This window comes from Elephas maximus, chromosome 3 (assembly GCF_024166365.1).
Source record: "Elephas maximus indicus isolate mEleMax1 chromosome 3, mEleMax1 primary haplotype, whole genome shotgun sequence".
Lineage (NCBI taxonomy): Eukaryota > Metazoa > Chordata > Mammalia > Proboscidea > Elephantidae > Elephas > Elephas maximus.
In genome coordinates this window covers 157,903,553-157,921,830 of record NC_064821.1, presented here as the reverse complement: position 1 = coordinate 157,921,830, position 18,278 = coordinate 157,903,553, and the positions used below count along the sequence as shown (strand labels likewise).

The window sequence follows — 18,278 nt, the reverse complement described above, 5'->3', positions numbered from 1 at the left end:
ATGTCCTCGTCAACATAGGACTGCTTCATGGAGGTAAAAGGTGAAGGCTTTTCTGGCAGAAGAAGTAGGGATTTCAAGATCCAAAGAAGAGGCTAGGAGGGAACGGAATCTCCAGGCATCTACCACAGTTTTAGAAAGTGCTGAGGAGCTGGTAAATATTACAAGGGTTTAGAGTGGTCTGGAATCATCATCTTTAATGTTTATAGTGATGTTAACGTCATATGCATCACAAAGTTCCTGAAGGTTTAATGGGAATCCTTTCATGTGTTATAGCGTAATGCTTAAAGCCACCAACTACCTCTGTGGGGAACCTGTAACTGGATTCCTTGTAGGCAGTCCATTTAGGTCTCTTCTTTATGGCCTTAATCATATGAGTTGTCCTATACAGATTGTGGCATTTTTAATTAAATGTTAGCCATGTTACTTATTGTTGGTGACACAGGGATCTAGCAGTACTGCATAGATTTCTCTCTCCTCCCTTTCTTGACAGTTCTTCTATGCCATCTCCAGCAGCAAGTCCTCCAATGTCATTGTCCTGCTGTTAGCACAGATAATGGTAAGTCTGATGAACTAGCTTTATGTTTACAGCTGTAAAGTGCCAGAAATGTTTTATACTTCTAAAAGTTTTAACGGTTTCCTTTGACCTGCCCCTCACTACAAAGTGACTTCTGGATTAACTTGACTTACAGGGCATGTACTTTGTCTCCTCTGTACTGCTGATCCGAATGAGTATGCCTCTAGAATACCGCACCATAATCACTGAAGTTCTTGGAGAACTGCAGTTCAACTTCTATCACCGCTGGTTTGATGTTATCTTCTTGGTCAGCGCTCTCTCCAGCATACTGTTCCTGTACTTGGCTCACAAACAGGCACCAGAGAAGCACATGGCACCTTGAACTCATGCCTATCACAGACTGCTAAAAGCCAGTGGTGTCAGAACAGATATAAGAGGAGAAAAATGGAGGGGACCAGGACCTAATTTTTTTTTTTTTTTTTAAACAAAAAGAAAATTGCTGTGATAGCACATTGTACCCCTAGCCTAAGCCTTCCTCGTCATGATACTGTGATCGTGAGTTGTATCACCTCAAACATGAGAGAAAGTAACTCAAGTCAGTACTTGGTAGGTTTAAGGCTGGTGCAGTGTGGAGGGGGGTGGTGAAAAGAGCCAATAACTAAGAAAAAAAATACACTGGAACTCTGGGGTAGGAGACATCTAGGTGGCGAAGTTAAGGGTTCGGCTGCTAACCAAAAGGCCAGCAGTTCAAATCCACCAGCCATTCCTTGGAAACCCTATGGGGCAGTTCTACTCTGTCCTATAGGGATGCTATGAGAATCAACTCGATGGCATCAGGTTTGGTTTTGGGGTTTAAGACAGCTGTATCTTAAACCCAAACTATTTCTGTTTTAAGTCAAGGTTCAAATGGAGATGGTCATGACTTTCCCTTGAGATTGACTGTCATTAAAATTAGAGATCGTTTAATACTTTGGACTTTTAAGATCCTTTAGTTCATTTTATCAAGCATAGCACAGTATATGCTGTGTTTACGTGATCTAACGTGAACTGGCATGCCACTCCTGCTCTCCCACTCCCTGCACTATTAAAATCACTAAGAGGTTGTCTCTTCTCTTCTGGGGTAGAGGTGCTGTGCACCTGAGACTTATAAGCGTGTCATTTTTCTTTATTTCCTTTTAACTTAGTGCTACTGAAAAGTGAATACCCTGCATTCACCTCAGTGATGATGCCTTTTCACATTTTTTCTTTCCATCTTCCCTTCATGCTGTGGGGTAAAACAGCGAATAACTCAACTAGGACAAGCCACATTAGTATCCTGGGACTCATTTTCTTCATCTGTGTAAAAATGGTGGCGTGGGGGCATCAGACCTCCTCCTCTTAACTTCACAAGGGGTCGGGGGGAATCCTTAACAGCATCAACAGCCCAAGGCTGCTTGCTATGAGGTGGGGGTCAGACATGCCTTCACCCCCAACCTTTTTACCCCTTCTGACAACCGTCCCTCCCATCGCATTCTCTACTTCTCTGCTGGGTTCAACAATTCATTGCAATGGCCATATAGAACTCACAGACCATACTCACAGTTATGGGGTTTATTAGGGAAGTGACAGGTTACAATTCAGGATCAGGAAACAGTTCTTGGATCAGGACAGCCTCTTCTCAGCCATGCCTGCAGGCAGGCCTCTCTCTGGCCCTTGGCCCCTTGGCTCAACCTCTGCCCTGCTTGGGGGCAAGTGCTACAAAGCTCTTCAGCTCTGCCAATAAGTGTCCAGGGGCACACCACCCCACCAGTAAGCCTCAGCCCGAAAACAGCTCTCTCACTTGTGGATCAGTGAGTCTAGCTCCACCAAGTGCCCAGAGGCACCCCACTCTGCCAGGAAGCCTCCTGCCCAAAGGTACATGTCATGGATTGAATTATATCCTCCCAAAAATGTATTAACTTGGTTAGGCCATGATTCCCAGTATTCTGTGGTTTTTCTCCATTTTGAGATTGTAACTTTATGTTAAAGAGGATTAGGGTTTGATTGTAACACGCTTACCAGGTCACATCCCTGATCCAATATGAAGGGAGTTTCCCTGGGGTATGGCCTACCCCAGCTTTGATCTCTCAAGAGATAAAAGGGAAGCAAGCAGAGAGTGGTGAACCTCATACCACCAAGAAAGCAGTGCCAGGAGCAGACCACGTCTTTTGGACCCAGGGTTCCTGCACAAAGAAGCTCCTAGTCGGGGGGAAGATTGATGAGAAGGCTGACAGAGAGAAAGCCTTCACCTGGAGCTGACACCCTGAATGTGGACTTCTAACCTACTTTACTGTGAGAATAAACTTCTCTTTGTTAAAGCCATCCACTTGTGGTATTTCTGTTACAGCAACACTAGGTAACTAAGACAGCACACAGCTCTCTCACTCCATGGGTCAGCTCCCCCAGCGTAACTGCCGCAATCCGTGGGCCAGGTTCCCACCATATCAGCTTGTGCCAGTCTCAATTCTGCTGCCATTTCTCTGCTGCCACTTCTCTTCATCTCGTTCCGTCTCTGGTGTTACAGTTCTGTCTCCTGGGTCTAAGGTTCTCAGCACAGGGACTCCAGGTCCAGGTCCACTCCTGCCTCTTCTTCTTAGTGGTAGTGAGGTCCCCCCTTTCTGCCTCTGGGATGGCTTACTTTAAGCCTAGTGGAATGGCAAACCGATCAATCTCCTCGTTAGGGTTCCGTACACCTTATTTCCATGGCCCCACTCCTACAAGGGTGCCGTGCACCTTATTTGTATTACTAGCAAGCGGTCCAGTCCACTTGTTGGGCCACAAGCACCTTACTTGCATAGTCCCACCCGATCTTTTGGTGGTAGTTACAAGACCATGGCTAGAAAGGCCATATGAAAGCAATCCATCACAGCACAATCCGGAAAAGGAAGATGTTGGAAAATTTGTAGTACACTTAGATATGCAATTTTAGAAAATCCTGACACTGTGTTACTGGGATGTCTTTATTACTGAGGTTTCATTCTGTTTCATGCCTTTGGGTTTCTAAAGGCATGAGAACAAATGAAGGTTAAAGCATAAAAAGTTTACCAAAATCAAAAGCACTATTAAGGTCATATCAGCTAACAGAGGAAGTTCACACAAAGGCAAAAGGCATTTTTAGTGACATTTATTCTAGCAACCAAAACATTCTTATGAAAGCATAATTTTAACAGGCTTCTCTGCTCAGGCTTTAATTAGCTCTCACATATACAGATTTATGAATGATATTTGGTGCTCAAGGAGCCTATAGCAGTGAGAGGTATCATCATACCAGGGAATGTAATTACACTGAAGCTTGAAAGATCACAAATGTTGACCATAAATAAACCATCTGCAGTAGTCACCCATAAAACAAATGACAACAGAAGACAATCACAGAAGAACTGGGTTTCCAGAGTTCTCTAACAGAGACAGAAAACAGGTGGCAGCTCATTCTCTGAGAACAGATTCCTATTAAACATACCAGCCAATGCCATCATCATTTGTTCTCATCACATGGCTGTATCTTCAGAACTGGAAGATGAATGGGAGGCTGTACTGTGGGCCTGTGCAGAAGATAACAAAGGAGTTGTAAGTGCTAAAGAGTACACACAGGAGATGTACAGTCTAGAGCTGCGTGACTCAAGTTCGGGAGCAGAGGCACTCACGGGAAGCCAGATGACCAGAATTCTACACTTGGTTTCCAACTTGCTGTTTGACACATTAACAAATTTCTTACTGCCTACATATGTTTTTCTCTACAACAAGCATAATATAACTGACTTCCTATAGGTATATTACAGGATTTTTAAAAGACAACTGAATACTTTCTTCATTAAGCAATTCAAAGCATAAGGTCAATAGCTAGTGTATGTCCTCATAAAAATCAGTATTTGTTATTTATACCACCATTCAGTACAGTTAATGTACTAAAAAAAATACTGAGTTAATTTATGGCTTTGCCATAAATTCCTTTATGAACTTGGATAAGTCAGTTCACTTTTGAACTTAAAGTTCATCTATGAAAAGAAATTGGATGAAAATATAAAACTGAGGCTTACCAAGGGAATTTATCTAAATCCAAATATCTATAATGCTTAGTTTTCCCTAGTATTAAAACTTTTAATACCTGCCAATTAAACAATACTGTCTTCAATATTGTTCATGTTTACAATGAACCAGCCACCATCCCAAACACTTTTAATGGTGTTAGTTAATATAATCCTCTTAACAGCCCTACAAATTATACCTGTTTTATAGAGGGGGAAACTCAGGCACAAAGATAATAAATTAATTTGCCTAAGCCTATCTTTCCATTGTCAGTTTCAAGTACTTTAGGAAATCTGTGGTAAACACGGACATGAGGCACACTTATTCAAGGCTTTCCCATACTCTGGGAAGTTAGATCACTAAAAGAAATGTATCACTGGCTTACTCGTTCTTTTGCTGTGTGAGAGTCATCCTCTGACTCTGCCAGTGTTTTTTCTTTGTAATCAGGAGGAGCATCCAATGGATCAGCCATGGAAGAAACAATAGGGATTTTCTTAGCCTGGAAATAATCATAGGCCTTCCTTCCACAGACTAAGAGTATGACATTCTTCCCACTGCTCTGGATTCTGTCCACCACCTTCTCATAGGGTTCATCCTGTACATTGACCCCATTCACTTCTATGATGATATCCTCATCTTCCAGCCCGGCCAGGTCAGCAGGGCTGCCCTTCTGTACCTGTGAACAGAGGTTCTGAGTTAATTCCAAACACAGATGAGGGCATAGACTAGCTTCCCTTCAGGAGATAGATGAGAGTTCATTTGAGAATTTATTCTTAACCATGTTATTTTCCTTTGAGGTACAGAAGAAAGGTACTCTAATGTTAATTTACATACTCAAATGAGGAGTGTGACAAACAGTAGTTGAATATCATACTGTGTGTCTCCTGGGCTGCAGGCAGTAGGTTTTATAGACCCCCTTTTTCACTCCCAGCTTGAGCCTCTCTCTAGATCTCTACAGGGAAGGGGCATTATGCCAAATGCCAGAGTAAAGAAGTGTCACTCCCTTCAGGGTTGATAGTGACTGTCAGCTAGTGTCATGTTAACTCACTCTGATTTGAAAATATCTAGAGAGACAATTAGGTAGAACAAATGTTTGGGAAATAAAGATGTGAACTTGGCATGTGCTAGTAGCTAACTAAAAGGTACAGGCCCATGACAGATTAATCTGAGTCCGAGTAAGACCAAATAATGACCTCAAAGTAACTTTCACTGTGCCATCAGTGGTGGGAGGGGAAAAAAAAAAAAAAAACCTGTTGCCATCGAGCTGATTCCAACTCATGGTGACCCTATAGGACAGAGTAGAACTGCTCCATAGAGTTTCCAAGGAGCACCTACTGGATTCGAACTGCCAACCTTTTAGTGAATAGTTGTAGCACTTAACCGCTCTACTACCAAGGTGAGAGAAGAGACTCTCATTGTGCCCTCTCTGCTATTAGCTGTGTTAGTTGGGCTGCTGGAACCAGATTACCATACCTCTTTGGCGAATGAGCCTGGTAGATCCCGAATAGAATTTAAGTGAAAGCCATAGCCATTTTCACCTTTAACCAGCCTGCAGAGTTTAGGCTTCTGATCTACTTCCTCTGTAGTATCTGAGCTTTCGACCTCCAGAGGAGCAGGAATTGTTGCTGGAGCCTTGACAGAACCTCCAGAGGTGTAGGAGCTTTCGACCTCCAGAGGAGCAGGAGTTGTTGCTGGAACCTCCTCGACAGAACCTGCAGAGGAGTAGGAGCTTCCGACCTCCAGAGGAGCAGGAGTTGTTGCTGGAACCTCCTCGACAGAACCTGCAGAGGAGTAGGAGCTTTCGACCTCCAGAGGAGCAGGAGTTGTTGCTGGAACTTCCTTGACAGAACCTCCAGAGGAGTAGGAGCTTTCAACCTCCAGAGGAGCAGGAGTTGTTGCTGGAACCTCCTTGACAGAACCTCCAGAGGAGTAGGAGCTTTCGACCTCCAGAGGAGCAGGAGTTGTTGCTGGAACCTCCTTGACAGAACCTGCAGAGGAGTAGAAGCTTTCGACCTCCAGAGGAGCAGGAGTTGTTGCTGGAACCTCCTTGACAGAACCTCCAGAGGTGTAGGAGCTTTCGACCTCCAGAGGAGCAGGAGTTGTTGCTGGAACTTCCTTGACAGAACCTCCAGAGGAGTAGGAGCTTTCGACCTCCAGAGGAGCAGGAGTTGTTGCTGGAACCTCCTTGGCAGAACCTGCAGAGGAGTAGGAGCTTTCGACCTCCAGAGGAGCAGGAGTTGTTGCTGGAACCTCCTTGACAGAGCCTCCAGAGGAGTAGGTGCTTTCAACCTCCAGAGAAGCAGGAGTTGTTGCTGGAACTTCCTTGACAGAACCATTGGGCAATTCTTGATTACTTTGATAGTAGAGAAATGGAGAAAAATGAGCCTTTTGAAAATAAAGAAAAAACGTTTGCCTAAATTGTAAGCATGAGTAGTTCTACTTTATCAGATGTACTGGTTTAATTTACAAGGTGATATCCATACACACTCCATGCCTCTTCTGGATACAACTGATTATGGACTTTAACCTTTCTCTACTATTCTAACCAGAAAAGGTCTAATAGAAGATTGAGCTGAGTTATACACAAAACCTAAACAAACCCAATGCTGTGGAGCCGATTCCAACTCATAGCGACCCTATAAGACAGAGTAGAACTGCCCCATAGGGTTTTCAAGGACAAGCTGGTGGATTCAAACTGCCGACCTTTTGGTTAGCAGCAGATCTCAACCACTGCACCACCAGGGCTCCCCTATCATGAGCACAAAATGTCTAAAAAAGAATATTGAGCTTGGTTATACAGTGAGATGTATAGACACATACACAAATGCACACATATACATGAAAAAGCAGTATAGAATGTTGTACCAGGATCCAAAAAAGATGATTAACAGAATTGGTAGTTTCTATTGACTCTGCAGTAGTAAGCGAGTCACCGAACAATCCACAGTTAATCTCCCTGTTGGGAGACCATGCCCATCTGAGTGACTAGCCCAGTATCTGACGCGAAGTAGTTTCTTCTGGTACTTTCCCCTCAGAGTTCAAACACATTACAGAAAGTGAAACAAAAGATTTTTTTTTTTTTTTAATCACTTTCTGAAGACTCAGAGCTATCAGAAGAGACCTATTGGGTACACAGTCATTAACGGGGGATAAGCGATTAACAGCTATCATATCATGTATGGTAACAAAAGATAATTCCAATCTTCTGCCACTTAACTCTCCATTCCCCAGCATCTGTTGTACTCAGTTTATTTTACTATTTGTTATTATAATAAATTAGCTGGCTCTTCTGTTAAGCCAAATTTCCTAACAATTTTAAATATTTTTAATCCATCTCAATTCCAAGACCATCCATAATGAGAAAGACAGATATGGCAATGGTCTTGAATATAGAAACATAAAACAGGAAATATGAATTTTTTAATAGGCTTAAGAGCTCAGCTGGCTGTGAGCTTTAGTTGAGAGGGTTAGAAGCATAGATGTGGGTATGGCAAGATCCTGGATCAGCAGTTAAATTGCTGTCCACAAGTGTCCAGAACATTCACTAGATGATAAATAGAAAATCAAGCAATTGAAGATGAGCTCAGTGTATGCTCTGCCCCCAATCACACTGTTCAGGAAGCCTGGGTAAAATTAGATTTTGGGGCCTTTTAGCTATCATCTGTCTTGCTAACCACAAGACCACATCTCCTTCCTTTCTAAATGAGAATAGCACCAGCTCACAACCTCCTAGCTACCCAATTCAACTACCTTCAGACCCTTTCAGTGATACATTTGCAAAGTTCTACGCTGATACCTTCTTACATTTTAAAGAAAGAAGTACATCAAAGTAACTCATTACAATGCAAAAATAGCTGATAATGCTACCAATAAGCAAATCAACTGTATCTAACTGCAGCAGCTAATCTTGAGGCAAAATACAGCAACAGTAAGGTTTAAACACTTTATATAAAGTAAAAGTTAAATGCTGTCACTTCAGTGACATTAAGTTTAAACAATGAGTTTTCATTCATCCTTCATTCAAATATTTGAGTGTCTAGTATGTGCCAGGAACTGTTCTGGGTGTTTGTCTATTTTATTAACTGATATATCTCAAAGACCCAAACCACACCTTTCCCCATGGAGCTTACTTTCAAGGATGGGGCAGAGAGGTAGAGGGCAGGTATCTTTTTAGATCAAAGTTCTCATTTGTATTAACCAAAACTGCCATCTAAGATACTGAACTTGTCCCACCCCATCTGGAGCAAGGGAAAATGAGAAAAGCCAAAGACACAAGGTAAAGATTAGTCCAAAGGACTAATGAACCATGACTACCACAGCCTCCACCAGACTGAGCCCAGCACAACTAGATGGTACCCAGCTACCACCACTGACTACTCTGATAGAGATCACGACAGAGGGTCCCAGATAGAGCTGGAGAAAAATGTACAGCAAAATTCTAACTCACAAAAAAAGACCCAGCTTCTTACTCCAACAAGGCTGGCATTAATCCAAAAAATACAAAATAATAAATGTTGGAGAGGCTGTGGAGAGATTGGAACACTTATACACTGCTTCTGGGAATGTAAAATGGTACAACCACTTTGGAAATCGATTTGGTGCTTCCTTAAAAAGCTAGAAATTGAACTACCATACGATCCAGCAATCCCACTCCTTGGAATATATCCTAGAGAAATAAGAGCCTTTACATGAACAGATATATGCACACACATGTTTATTGCAGCACTGTTTACAATAGCAAAAACATGGAAGCAACCAAGGTGCCCATCGATGGATGAATGGATAAATAAATTATGGTATATTAACACAATGGAATACTACACATCGATAAAGAACGGTGAGGAATCTGTGAAGCATTTCATAACATGGAGGAACCTGGAAGGTGTTATGCTGAGTGAAATTAGTCAGTTGCAAAAGGACAAATATCGTATAAGACCACTATTATAAGAACTTGAGAAATAGTTCAAAGTGAGAAGAAACATTCTTTTGTGGTTACAAGAGGGGGGAGGGAGGGAGAGTGGGAGAGGGGCATTCACTAATTAGATAGTAGTTAAGAACTACTTTAGGTGAAGGGAAAGACAGCGCACAGTACAGGGCCGGTCAGCACAATTGGACTAAACCAAAAGCAAAGAAGTTTCCTGAATAAACTGAATGCTTCGAAGGCCAGCATAGCAGGGGCAGGGGTCTGGGAACCATGGTTTCAGAGGACATCTAAGTCAATTGGCATAATAAAATCTATTAAGAAAACATTCTGCATCCCACTTTGAAGAGTGGCAACTGGGGCCTTAAATACTAGCAAGCAGCCATCTAAGATACATCAATTGGTCTCAGCCTACCTGGATCAAAGGAGAATGAAGAACACCAAGGACACAGGGCGATTACGAGCCCAAGAGACATAAAGGGCCACAAGAACCAGAGTCTACATCATCCTGAGGCCAGAAGAACTAGGTGGTGCCCAGCCACAACCGATGACTGCCCTGACAAGGAACACAACAGAGAACCCCTGAGGGAGCAGGAGAGCAGTGGGATGCAGACCCCAAATTCTCATAAAAAGACCAGACTTAATGGTCTGACTGAGACTAGAAGGACCCTGGTGGTCATGGCCCCCGGACCTTCTGTTGGCCCAGGTCAGGAACCATTCCCGAAGCCAACTCTTCAGACATGGATTGGACTGGACAATGAGTTGGAGCGGGATGCTGGTGAGGAGTGAGCTTCTTGGATCAGGTGGACATTTGAGACTATGTTGGCATCTCCTTCCTGGAGGGGAGATGAGAGGGTGAAGGGGGTTAGAAGCTGGCGAAATGGACATGAAAAGAGAAAGTAGAGGGAGAGAACAGGCTGTTTCTTATTAGGGGGAAAGTAATTGGGAGAGTGTAGCAAGGTGTATTATATGGGTTTTTGTGTGAGAGGACTGACTTGATTTGTAAACTTTCACTTAAAGCACAATAAAAATTATTTAAAAAAAAAAAGACCAGGCTTACTGTTCTGACAGAGACTGGAGAAACCCCTAGGGCATAGCTGCAGGACAGCATTTTAACCCAATACTGAAGTCACTCCTGAGGTTCACCCTTCAGCCAAAGATTAGACAGGCCCAAAAAATGAAATAAGACTAAGTGGGCACATCAGGGGCAGAGGCAAGGACGAGAAGGCAGGATGGGACAGGAAAGCTGGTAAGGGGGAACCCAAGGTAGAGAAGGGAATGTGTTGACATACCATGGGGTTGGCAACCAATGTCACAAAACAATGTGTATTAATGGTTTAACGAGAAACTAATTTGCTCTGTAAACCTTTATCTAAAGCACAATTTAAAAAAAAAACATAGACTACTATGATCATCCTATCATAAGGTCAGGTGGAGTTAGAAAGGACTTGTTGCCAGAATCCCCCTTCAACAGCCTGAGCGGTGACTTTCCAACTTCTCCTTAACCTTATCCATCAAATGGGAGCTAGCCACTTTGCAGAAATGGCTCATCCCATTGCTTGCAGCTTCAGCTTTTCTTAAACTAAAAGCTAGCTCCCTGTGGCTTATCTGTTTGGTCAAGCTCTGCCCATAGAATACATCAAAAATAAGTCTAGTCCTCACACACATGATAGTCTTTCAAATTCTTGAAAATGCTTTCCTTTTTTCCCCAAACCTAGGCTTTTTTAAGCAAAACACTCACATAGTGTCTTCCAAAACCTCTGCCCTGGTTACCTTTCTGATCACTGGCCTTCTTAAAATGAGGTTCCCAGAACTGGTTTTAGTTTTAAATCCTAAAACTAATTAATAAACATAGCATTTATGTGTGCCAGACATCACTCTGAACACCCCAACTCATTCAAACCTCATTGCCACCCTTCAGTTAGCTACCACCATGTTACAACAGAGAACTGAGGCACAGAAAGGATAACTCACCCAAGTAATTCCAAGTACAGTCTTACCAACTCAGTACAGTAAGACAATCATCTCCAGAAACCAAATGTCAATTAATGCAATTTTAATTTGCCTTTTTTGGGTGAAGGCAACTACTTATCACCAAGTTTCTGATCTTTTGCTAAATCATCGGATCAGGTCTCACCATTTGGTATTAATTTACTTTCAAATTACTATAGTACCTAAAGTTTATTCCTGTTTAAATTTAGTTGTGTTAGTTCAGACTATCATGACTAGATATTTTGAATATTATATTGTTGTTGCTGTTGTTGTTAGGTGCCATCAAGTTGGTTCTGACTCACAGCGACCTATGTACAACAGAATGAAACACTGCCCTGTCCTGCACCATCCTCGCAACCGTTACGTTTGAGCCCGCTGTTGCAACCACTATATCCCATACATCTCATCAAGGGCCTTCCTCTTTTTCACTGACCCTCTACTTTACCAAGCATGATGTCCTTCTTCTGGGACTGATCCCTTCTGATAACATGTCCAAAGTACATGAAATGATGTCTCGCCATCCTCCCTTCCAAGGAGCACTAGGAATATTATACTCTCCAGTAAATTAATTTTCTATCAGTGCTTAGGTCATCTCAAAGTATGTTAACTTGCTTTCCATGTCTCCACCCAAATTTGATGATAAAATAGCTTAGGACAAGAACAAGTAGCATGCCATTAGAGTTGTCTGTTCAGGTTGACATTGTTCTAATGTCAAGAATTCTTTAGATATGGTGGTTCAACTAGCTAAAAATCTATTAATTTTCTAGCATCTAGGTCACACTTTAATCTTGTTTACATAAGTATCTTGAAATAGCTAATCAAAACATCTTGCTAGAAGGTAGTACGGTATGATGAATTAAGAGTCCAAGAACTTGAGTTCAAATACAGGCTTCACTCTTTTCTAAGGTGGGTAACTTTAGCAAATCACTTAGTCTAAGCTTCAGTTTCCTAACCTATAAAAATGGGTTACTACTCCTCCTTATAATATTTCTCACTCTATCATTCATGTACCTTTGGATTCTTCTATTGTATATAGCATAGAACAAGAACCGTCCACCTTGTTCATCTTTGTGACCAACACCTAGCAAGACAGATGGTAACTTAAAGGCAAATGAAAGTTACTCTCATCTTTCTCTTTCTTCCTTCTGTGTCTTGCTGTACTAGAGTTATGTTTTAATCAAGAAACAAATAGTAATGAAATTCTAATAGATAATGTAGTAGACTGAGAACTGGACACATAAAATCTTTCAATTTTCCATCTCACAGGAAAAACTCCCATCTGAGTTGGTACTACTTGGTAGATGAAAAGGACAAATAAAACAGTAGGGGTAATGAACTTGCTTGTGAGTTGTGAACAGATGTTGCTGACGGTGTCCATGTAATCTTGAGATTCCAAAGGCATGGCTGGACAAGGAGGGAGGGTTCCAATGAGGGAGGGTTCCAGTGAGGGTTAGTTTGGCGTGGAATCTAGGTTTCTTGTCCTACCCAAAGTTGTTACCATATGGGCTGTCAATGCCAGCTAGTCTCCCTACTTGAAAAGGTAAAATCTCATTAACACAGGATGAGGAGGGTCCATGTGATAGTAATTCCAGATAGAAAACAGAGTTCAAGAAGGGAGAAATAATAAAAAATGCAGTATTAGAGGTTAGCAAGTGGAAGATTTGTTCCATTGCTGATATAGAAGAGACATGAGCAGATTCTTCCTTTGAGGGTGAAAATAAAAATTCTGAAGAATTATAAGCCTGAACCAGTTTGTAGTTAGAAACCATGCTCTGGGAAAATGAGTATAACCTCTTGAATGTTCTAACAGCCAAGAGAAAAAAGGAAAATAGGTATTTTAAAATGCATGTTCTTTTAGAAGTTTCCAAAGATTCTTACCCTGGGATACTATCAACATAAATTATTAATTTTAAAAAAACATGAATATTAATCAAATTCTTACAGATTACTCAAGTGTCTTAATCTAATTAGCCATTCTCGTAGCTTATATTAATGAGTAAATCACTGTGATACCCTTTTCTCCCAATTAGTTGATGTCTAAAACGACCTAAGATTGGCATATGACCAAAACGAAGGTGGCTCCAAGGCACTAAGTAAATTAAATATTGACTATATATACAACATGGGAGAAGAAATGAAGCAGCTACTCTTAGAAACCAACTTAACTGCTTGGCCAATGTAAACACTTCCCTGTCCTGCACCATCCTCACAATTGTTGCTATGTTTGAGCCCACCGTTGCAGCCGCTGTCAATCCATCTCCCGGGACTGGTCTGTCCTGATACCATGTTCTAAGTCTGGGAGACAAAGTCTCGCCACCCTTCCTTCTAAGGAGCAATCTGGCTGTACTTTTTCCAAGACAGATTTGTTTGTTCTTCTGACAGTCCATGATATATTCAATATTCTTTGCCAATATCATAATTCAAATGCATCAATTCTTCGGTCTTCCTATATACCATATTTTTACACAAATAACACATGCCTTCTAAATTTATCTGCCAGCCGCTCCCTCCCCCCTCTAAATATTTTCTAAAGAGCCCTATGCTAATTTTTTTTACATGTTGCCATAAAAAATTAGCATCGGCTGCTTACAAAGATATCTCGAAGGGGAGGGAACCATTGGTATAAAAATACAATACTCTAAATACATTGGTGGTTATTGTCAAACTGTAAAGGATAAAGAAGATTGGAGGAAAGGAACTTAAATTTGAATGTTTCTTGGGTACTAGATATTTGGCATTCATGACTTCATTCAATCTGTATCCTGCCAGATAGTTACTAACATCACAAGTTTACAAGTGAGAAAAGGGAGGGCTGGGCAAATTGCCTATGGCCAGAGAACCACTAAGTGATTAAACCCAAATTTAGGTCTGTCTGACTCCAAATCCCATGTACATTCCATTATACCATCTTTGTTTGTTTGTTTCCATTCTCTATTAGAGGTGATGAATGTTCTTCAAACCGGAAGGAGCATACTAATCATCATTAAGGCTAAATAGAAACTCAAATTTGTTGTGATAAGAGAATGATTTTTGAAAGATTTTGCAGATACAACTGCAGAATTACTCTTGGTGCTCTGAGAAAACTTACAGAGAACCAAAAACCAAACCAAACCCCTTGCCAGTTGAGTTGATTCCAACTCAAAACAACCCTATAGAATAGAGTAGAACCACCCCATAGGGTTTCCAAGAGCACCTGGTGGATTTGAGCTGCCAACCTTTTGGTTAACAGCCGAACTATGCCACCAGGGTTTCCTATGGAGAACAGGAGTCTAGAAATAGACAGATGTAGCCCTAACTTTAAAAATAGGGAACAATTGGAGTTTAAACTGTAGACCAGTAAATTCCATCAATTCCATGTAGAAGTCTAGAAAGGATTAGTAAACAGTTTATAAGCCCTTAAGCAAAGGGAGCAGAAATGCAGATTCACCAAGACCAAGTTGTATGAAACTGACCTTACTTCCTCTCAACTCTTAATCCTAATAGCTACTATTTGCATGTTTTAAGATTTTATGACACCTTCATTTTATTTATTATACATTCCTCACAAGAATGAAGGTTCAGTCTAGTTGAACAGTTATCTGAGGACCTTTTAGGACCTTTTAGGAAGCACATATTTACCTTTGTAACTCCACAGAAGTTACTTTTATTAAGATGAAAGCCACTGTTTGGTGAAATACAGGATTCCAATAGTGGACACAGCCACCTGGATTTCTTAGGAACCAATATCTCACCCTCTGGCCTCTATCTAGGCTCATCACTCTAACCCTCAATTCTTCTGTCCACTTTCATCCTGATACCCAGCCCCTCCACGCTTCTACCATCCAGTATCAGTTACCTCCACATCCCTAGTCAGCCTGCATCCTATGTTCAGTCACTTCAACCACTCTTGCCAACATTTAACTCGGCCTCACTGTTTTATACACCTGAAAATAATTCCCAGTCCTGAATCAGTCCAGCTGTCTGCCTTCACGCCTATACCAGGGCTAAGCAACCTAAATACATCAACTGGTACCAGTAGAAACTTGGTCTCCAACCTGAACAGGACCATAAGCCTTACTGAGCAATCCTGTGTTCTATTCATCTTTGTCTCCTACTCTTCACGACAGTTATTTCAAAATCATACGGATCTCTAAATTCCTTTACTACTAACCCCCCACCCCCACCCCCCATTCTCAGCAATGAGCCTATGTTCTATTTCAGGGAAAATGAAACTGAGTGACAACTCTTATTTCCTGTTCCTCTCTTCTCTCCTTTTTCTTCTATCTGTGATCTCAATTCTGTCATTTTGATTATCCTCAGGAGCCTCATTTTCTGCCCAGAATCTTTAACCTCTCTTTACTGGTTCATTCTCTTCTACTGAAATACTCATGTACCTACCATCTTAAGAAAAAAGTCTTCCCAACTTAAATTCTCTTCCAGACACTGCTGTCCACCTCTTCTTCACAATTAAGTATCTTGAAAACAAACAAGTAGTCTATACTCAGTCTTTACTTACCATCCATTCACTCTGTATCTCTTTTGCCCCCACCATTCTATTGAAACTATTCTTTCCAGTGCTTTCATCATGGCTAATTTCAACAGGCATGTTGTTCTCCTTATTCAATCTCTATCCAGTGTTTAATTCTGTTGCTTACTCCCTCTCCTTCTTGAGGTCTACCCCCATGACTTCCAAGTACCTTACTTGGTTCTCACCTCCTCCAAAACTCTTCTCCTTTAATTACCACTTACCTTCTCTGCCTACCCCTTTCAGCATATCTATTCTCCAGAGTTCTGTCTTCAGTGCACATACCCTCCTAGAGAGCTCATCAAATCCTATGTCTTTAATTATAACCTATATGCCGAGGACCCGAAATCTCCATCTGTAGTCCAAAATCTTTCTCCTAAATTCCAGACCTGTACATTCTTTCCTAACAACTGGACAGCTTCATTTCAACCTCCCACTAACCTCTCAAAACAATGTCTCCTGCCTTTAGCTAAAGTCTGAACTCCTTTTACCTTTCTAGTCTCATCTCATAACATTTTCTTCTCCAGCCACACTGAAGTTCCTGCTCTTCTTCAAATGAACTGCATTCCATCACAGTTTACATGCTGCTCCCTCTATTTGGAGCACTTCATAGCCCTGCCCCAGCAATCACCCCTATACCTAGCACCTGTTCTTATTTCCAGGTCTGTCCATATATTACCTTGTTCAGAAGCCTTCTAGTCTGAATTAGGTGAGCTGTGTGCTATTGAGATACCTTATGTGTTTATTGTGGCATTTATCAATTTTCTTTTTCCTTAATTAGCCCTTCTATTTATGCATTTATTTTGGTGAAACTATATTCAACGAAACATACCACTCCAACAATTTCTTCATGTACAATTAATTCAGTGACTTTGGTTACATTCTTCAAGTTGTGCCACCTTTCTCAACCACCTTTTCCAAACTATTTCACCATCGTTAGTACAAACTCACTCCCCCCCAACCCCCCACAAAGCTTCTCATCTAGCCTTTCAAATAGCTATTGCCAATTTGATCATGTATGTCTAATTCTTTAAGAGTATAATGCTTAATGCAGACATTCTTTTCTAATTAGACTAAACTATTATTTGGTTCAAAGATGACTTCAAGGGATAGTTTCAGTTCAAGGTTTAAAGATTTCCTTAGGGTAATAATTTCAGGGGTCATCCAACCTCAATGCCTCCAGAAAGTTGGGATTCTATGAATCAATTTTCTTCCTAAGTGGTCAAAATTTAGGTCTGACTACACCCACTGAACTGAATTTAGGCCATGTCCTGGTCTGAATACCTTTGGCAATGGGCACAATGTAATAACTCAACCAGAGTTTGAGGTAATGAGTAAATGGGTCAAACCTTAACGCATAAATATGTGGCCTTGTATTACTTACCAGTCTATACAAGTTGTCCGTCTCCTTATCTACCACCAGCAGTGAAGTCTTATCTCCACCCTTCCTAATCATTTCCACCACACCGTCATGATCGAGGGCTTCCACAGACTCGCCATTGACAGCAACTACCAGATCATCGTTCCTCAGGCCAGCCTCCTCTGCTGGGCTTCCAGAATCTACGTCTTTGATGATTTGACCTATGATTTGACCTACCCCCACCAGAAAAAAAGAAAAGTATCAGGAAGGCTTCTAAAGCACCTTCAAACAAACGGGATTTCTGTTGTAACCCAAAGCCATGATAAAATAAATATAAAAGGCATGCTGAATGCAACTACTCTCCCTCCCACTGGAATCCCAGGAACCCTATAAGCACCCTATCCGGCCTCACTACCTACAGAACTCACTCCAGGGACAAATTCTGCCATCAACAATGAAAAGATCTTTTTTTTTCCCCCTTTAAATTTTATTTGATCTGTTGTTGTGGTTAATATATACAGCAAAACATACACCAATTTGACAGTTTCTACAAGTACAATTTAGTGACATCGATTACATATTTCAAGTTGTGCAACCATTCTCATCCTCCTTTTCTGAGATGTTCCTCCCTCATTAACATAAACCCACTGCCCCCTAAGTTTCCCATCCAACTTTCTGAGTTGTTGTCAACTCAGTCCCATATAGCTCTTAATGAGCATAATTCTTAAGGCAGACCCTTTTTTACTAGTTAAACTATTGGTTGGTTTTAAGAAAACTTCAAGGGATATTTCTGGTTCAAAGTTCAAAGATTATCTCAGGGCAATAGTTTCAGGGGTTTATCAACTTTTCATTGCTCCAGAAAGTCTAGAGTCCATGAGAAGTTGAAATTCTGTTCCAGTTTTAATCAGGATTTATTCTATGGAGTTTTTGATCAAAATGTTCA

The 18,278-nt window shown here is 41.3% G+C and overlaps 2 protein-coding genes across 6 annotated transcripts in view; one reads left to right on the top strand and one right to left on the bottom strand.

Annotated features, from left to right (window-relative positions):
* The window catches only part of GPR89A (G protein-coupled receptor 89A), a 47,919-nt gene extending 44,284 nt beyond the window's left edge, over positions 1-3,635 (top strand). For both annotated transcript variants that reach the window (XM_049879889.1, XM_049879891.1), the window contains 2 exons: positions 491-556; positions 690-3,635. In XM_049879889.1, coding sequence (XP_049735846.1) covers positions 491-556; positions 690-896 — 273 coding nt within the window. In that variant the 3' untranslated portion in view covers positions 897-3,635. The remainder of the gene's footprint in view (positions 1-490; positions 557-689) is intronic.
* Positions 3,605-18,278, bottom strand: part of PDZK1 (PDZ domain containing 1) — a 55,327-nt gene continuing 40,653 nt past the window's right edge. For 2 of the 4 annotated variants that reach the window (XM_049879881.1, XM_049879882.1), the window contains exons 8-11: positions 17,360-17,568; positions 6,032-6,943; positions 4,944-5,234; positions 3,605-4,074 (exon numbers count right to left, since the gene is read on the bottom strand). In XM_049879881.1, coding sequence (XP_049735838.1) covers positions 4,021-4,074; positions 4,944-5,234; positions 6,032-6,943; positions 17,360-17,568 — 1,466 coding nt within the window. In that variant the 3' untranslated portion in view covers positions 3,605-4,020. The remainder of the gene's footprint in view (positions 4,075-4,943; positions 5,235-6,031; positions 6,944-17,359; positions 17,569-18,278) is intronic. The other 2 variants (XM_049879883.1, XM_049879884.1) reach the window with 2 other exon arrangements.